At 49.5% G+C, this 4,919-nt stretch overlaps 1 protein-coding gene and 1 long non-coding RNA gene across 3 annotated transcripts in view; one reads left to right on the forward strand and one right to left on the reverse strand.

Annotated features, from left to right (window-relative positions):
• Window positions 1-674: 674 nt before the first annotated feature.
• LOC127374682 (uncharacterized) lies at window positions 675-1,253 on the reverse strand. Its single transcript, XR_007887144.1, has 3 exons — window positions 1,033-1,253; window positions 872-981; window positions 675-700 (listed from the first exon to the last, which is right to left on the reverse strand). It is a non-coding gene; the product is annotated as an uncharacterized LOC127374682 (long non-coding RNA).
• Window positions 1,254-1,840: 587 nt separating this feature from the next.
• The window catches only part of LOC127374521 (potassium voltage-gated channel subfamily D member 2-like), a 62,802-nt gene continuing 59,723 nt past the window's right edge, over window positions 1,841-4,919 (forward strand). Inside the window, exon 1 of one of the 2 annotated variants that reach the window (XM_051419945.1) lies at window positions 1,841-3,655. In XM_051419945.1, coding sequence (XP_051275905.1) covers window positions 2,544-3,655 — 1,112 coding nt within the window. In that variant the 5' untranslated portion in view covers window positions 1,841-2,543. The remainder of the gene's footprint in view (window positions 3,656-4,919) is intronic. The other variant, XM_051419944.1, reaches the window with a different exon arrangement.

Raw genomic sequence — 4,919 nt, forward strand, 5'->3', positions numbered from 1 at the left:
GCTCCTCTGGGTTCTTTTTGTTCAGTGATTTAGGAGCAGAGTGAGACCTCCCGCCTCCAGCCGCCGCTCTCTTGACCGCTGACTGTGTGTGTGTGTGTGTGTGTGTGTGTGTGTGTGTGTGTGTGTGTGTGTGTGTGTGTGTGTCCCACAGCTTAATGCCGGACTGGGTTTTTAGGGGTTTTTAGGGACTGCATTAAAGATGTCTCAGCAGTCGGTTGGTTTTAGCTCCAGGGTGGTTACCACGGCGACAACAGCACAGATGACAGCAGCCAATCTGTACTTTGGTGTCAAGCCCCGCCCCCTTTTGGGTGGAAGCTGACCCTCTAATTGGAGCTCTTTGCCAATTTAATACCATAGAACAAGAAAACCATATTGCTTTCAGCTGTAAGGAGCCTGCAGCCTGTTTCCAGCCAGCAACAGAAACTGTTACGTCACTGATCAATAATCAGCGTCGTTATATATAAAACTGCACAAATAGTTATTGATGACCACTGATTGTTTTATCTCCACTTCCTGTTACTTTCTGCTGTTTCCAACACTCACTATAGACTGTCTGTCATTAACTAACCTTATGAGGAAGAGTTGGACACAGACACACTGTCACTGACTGTCTGTCATTAACTCCACCTGTGAAGAAGACCGTTTTAAGGACACAGACACCTTTATTTCCACCATCACTGACTGTCTGTCATTAACTAACCTGTGAGGAAGAGTTGGACTACAGACACAACTCACATGACTCAGTACTGTCATTAACTAACCTGTGAGGAAGAGCTGGACACAGACACACTCACTGACTGTCTATCATTAACTAACCTGTGAGGAAGAGCTGGACACAGACACACTCACTGACTGTCTATCATTAACTAACCTGTGAGGAAGAGTTGGACACAGACACACTCACTGACTGTCTGTCATTAACTAACCTGTGAGGAAGAGTTGGACACACACACACTCACTGACTGTCTGTCATTAACTAACCTGTGAGGAAGAGTTGGACACAGACACACTCACTGTCTGTCATTAACTAACCTGTGAGGAAGAGTTGGACACAGACACACTCACTGACTGTCTGTCATTAACTAACCTGTGAGGAAGAGTTGGACACAGACACACTCACTGACTGTCTGTCATTAACTAACCTGTGAGGAAGAGTTGGACACACACACACTCACTGACTGTCTGTCATTAACTGTTTGAATAAACTTAAACTGTTTGACTTTAACCAACTCATCAGGTTTTACATTCAGGTTCAGTTTTATTTTACTTTGATATATTATATATATATAATATTATTCATTAAATATAACTCTGTTTGGAGTTATTATAAAATGAAGGAGAGTCTCTGTACTGTTATTATAATAAAGACATATAATAGAGTTTATTATTATTATACATTAAATCTAAATATTCTTAGAAATAAACAGAAGTGTGACTGAAACAATCAAAGACACAATTATATTTATAAGATTTTAATCTACTGATTATATTTATTAGTTTAGTTCTCAGAACTTATTTCAGACTTTATTTTCCCTCCGGAACAAAATCTGATCCGGAACTGAAAGATTTCTGGATGAAGGTTTTGTACGTTTTGGGGGTTTTGGGGGTCGGACTGTGTGACAGATCTGATCCGGATCCTGGTGCGCGCTCCCTGAGGCTGCCTCCACTTAGCGGGAGCGCGCGGAGCAGCCTGTTTGTCACCGCCCGCCCCGGGGGCTGATTACCAAACGCACCCCCTGAAACACTACCAAGCAAGAGATCCGCTTCCTGCAGCGACCCGCCCCCCATCAGAGAGAGAGAGAGAGAGAGAGGGGAGGAGAGAGAGAGAGAGAGAGAGAGAGAGAGAGAGGGGAGGGGAGGAGAGAGAGAGAGAGAGAGAGAGAGAGAGAGAGTAACGCGGGTTTCTCTCTCCAGCAGCACCTGTGTGACCGCAGAACGAGCCTCCGCTTCCAGCTCCACTTCCTCCGCTGCGGTTCGGTTCAGTTCGGATATTCTCCCCCCTCTCTCTCCCTCTCTCTCTCCCTCTCTCTGGGGGGACACACTTGTCGCAGCGAGCCGTTCAGTTCGGGATCAGTTCGGGGGCTCCTGCGGGGAGAGGAGACCCGGAGGGGAGCATGCCTGCTGCGGTGCCTCTGTGTCAGCTCCGAGTCCGGGTCTTCTCCTGACGCGTGCCGGACTTGTTGCTGCTGGAGGGAAAATACCCCGAACCGAGTCCACCGCGGAACCGGATTCTAACGGATTTAACGGGAGAACCGGAGCTGCTGGAAGAGTTTTTACCGTCCGCAGGAGTTTGTTTCCCATCAAACAAAAACCCGGGTGCGGACAGACTGCACATGTGGATCTGGTTCTGATTCTGGAGCTTTTGCTTTGTTTTTACGCACCGATTTCCGTGCGTAAAATCCTCTTTTCTTCCCGGAGATCCGCGTCGATTCGTGCGTAAATTGTCGGTTGATTAGTTCTGTCTGTTGCCCTTCTGCCCCCCCTGATGCCCCCCCGACCCTGAACCCTCCTCCGACTAGCCTCCGTTCAGCTCCGGGTCCAGCATGGCAGCGGGAGTGGCGGCGTGGCTGCCGTTCGCCCGCGCGGCGGCCATCGGGTGGATGCCGGTGGCCGGCGCGCCGATGCCGGTTCCCCCGCCGGGGAAGCACCGCCGGCAGGAGGGGCTCATCATGCTCAACGTCAGCGGCACCAAGTTCCAGACGTGGCGGGACACCCTGGAGCGGTACCCGGACACCCTGCTGGGCAGCACGGAGCGGGACTTCTTCTTCCACGAGGAGACCAACGAGTACTTCTTCGACCGCGACCCGGACATCTTCCGCCACATCCTGAACTTCTACCGCACCGGGAAGCTGCACTACCCGCGGCAGGAGTGCATCTCCGCGTACGACGAGGAGCTCGCGTTCTTCGGGATCATCCCGGAGATCATCGGGGACTGCTGCTACGAGGAGTACAAGGACCGGCGGCGGGAGAACCAGGAGCGGATCCAGGACGACGAGGACATGGATCAGACCAACGACCTGGTCGCGGCGGACCTGAGCTTCCGGGAGACCATGTGGCGCGCCTTTGAGAACCCGCACACCTCCACCATGGCGCTGGTCTTCTACTACGTCACCGGGTTCTTCATCGCGGTGTCGGTTCTGGCCAACGTGGTGGAGACGGTCCCGTGCGGACCGGGGCCGAACCGCGTCAAGGAGGTCTCGTGCGGCGACCGCTACGCGCTGGCCTTCTTCTGCCTGGACACCGCGTGCGTCATGATCTTCACGGTGGAGTACCTACTGCGCCTGCTCGCTGCGCCTAGCCGCTACAAGTTCGTGAAGAGCGTCATGAGCATCATCGACGTGGTGGCCATCATGCCGTACTACATCGGCCTCGTGATGACCGACAACGAGGACGTCAGCGGTGCCTTCGTCACTCTGCGTGTCTTCAGGGTGTTTCGGATTTTCAAGTTCTCGCGACACTCCGCGGGACTTCGCATCCTGGGCTACACGCTGAAGAGCTGCGCGTCCGAGCTCGGCTTCCTGCTCTTCTCCCTCACCATGGCCATCATCATCTTCGCCACCGTCATGTTCTACGCTGAGAAGGGCTCCAGCGCCAGCAAGTTCACCAGCATCCCTGCGGCCTTCTGGTACACCATCGTCACCATGACGACGCTCGGGTAGGTGATGATGCTGAGTGCGTGAAGAGTTGTTGGTTTGATGCTTTAATCCCCCTTTGGATTTTATTTAACTTAACAATTTCAGTTTAAGTTTCTGTAACTTTAAACCAATCAGATGTGTCGGAGCCAGTGGCGGACCCCGCCTGTGGTCTGAGCTGCAGTCTGGTTGCTGCTGGTTGGTTAAAGTGGACTTCTGTCTCAGTTGAGGTCAGATCAGATGTGAAGTCAGTCAGTTTGATCGGGATGAAGTAAAATCTTACGAGTGTTTAAATCTGAAAATGTCCTTTCATTTTAGCAGCAGGAGAAAGACGGCGTGTTTTCTGTTTGAGTGTCCTCCATGTTTGTTTGTGATGTTTCCAGAGGAAGTTTCTGTGAACCAATCAGATGAGTCGGAGCCAGTGGAGAGGGAACCAGCACACAGAAAAGCTGTGATGCATTTCTGGTGAAACAGCTTTGTCAGGGTTTGGATGAGCACCCTAGAGGGCAATTAATCATGTTTTATTTACCACGGGGCGTCCAAGAGGCACTTTATGGTGTTTTATTTCTAACGTTTGCTGCGTTTCCACCATTGTTCTGAGTTCTGTTTCTCTGTTTGATGATGAAGGAAAATCTGATGCAAGTTTAAAGCTTTTGTCCCCATTCAAAACTCCCTTTGGATTAAGACTGTGTGTCTCTGTGAGTTTGAACCAATCAGATGAGTCGGTGTCGGACTCTCTGATTGGTTTAAACTTTGACTCATTATGTTAATTCTTTCTGTCTCTGTCCGTGGTGCTGAAACTGAAACTGAGCTCAGTTGCTGCTGAAGCTCTTTTATAGAAATACAGACTCACACAAACTGTTCGGTTCTGTTCTTGTCTGCGTGTGAACATGAGTCTGTTATTGGTTATTGATTATTGGTTATTGATTACAGCAACTGACCACAATAATGATCATCAATAATGAAGAACCACCATGAAGGTTTCACTCACACATTAATACACTGACGGGGTTACAGATGGAAACTAATCTGTTTGATACCAATGCCATCACTGATTCTGATTATTGGTCCAATTATTTATCGATTATTGATTCCTGATCAGTTTTCTGTCTGGAAGAAGTGGGTTTACTAGGGTTTTCAGCATTAAAGCAGCTGTTTTATTATTTATGAGTCTGAAACATCATCAATGAGAGGAATTGATTGATTCTGATTGATTCTGATTGATCTGATGGATGTGATGGATCTGATGGATCTAATGGATGTGATGGATCTGATGGTTCTGATGGA

This window comes from Dicentrarchus labrax, unplaced genomic scaffold (genome assembly GCF_905237075.1).
Source record: "Dicentrarchus labrax unplaced genomic scaffold, dlabrax2021, whole genome shotgun sequence".
Lineage (NCBI taxonomy): Eukaryota > Metazoa > Chordata > Actinopteri > Moronidae > Dicentrarchus > Dicentrarchus labrax.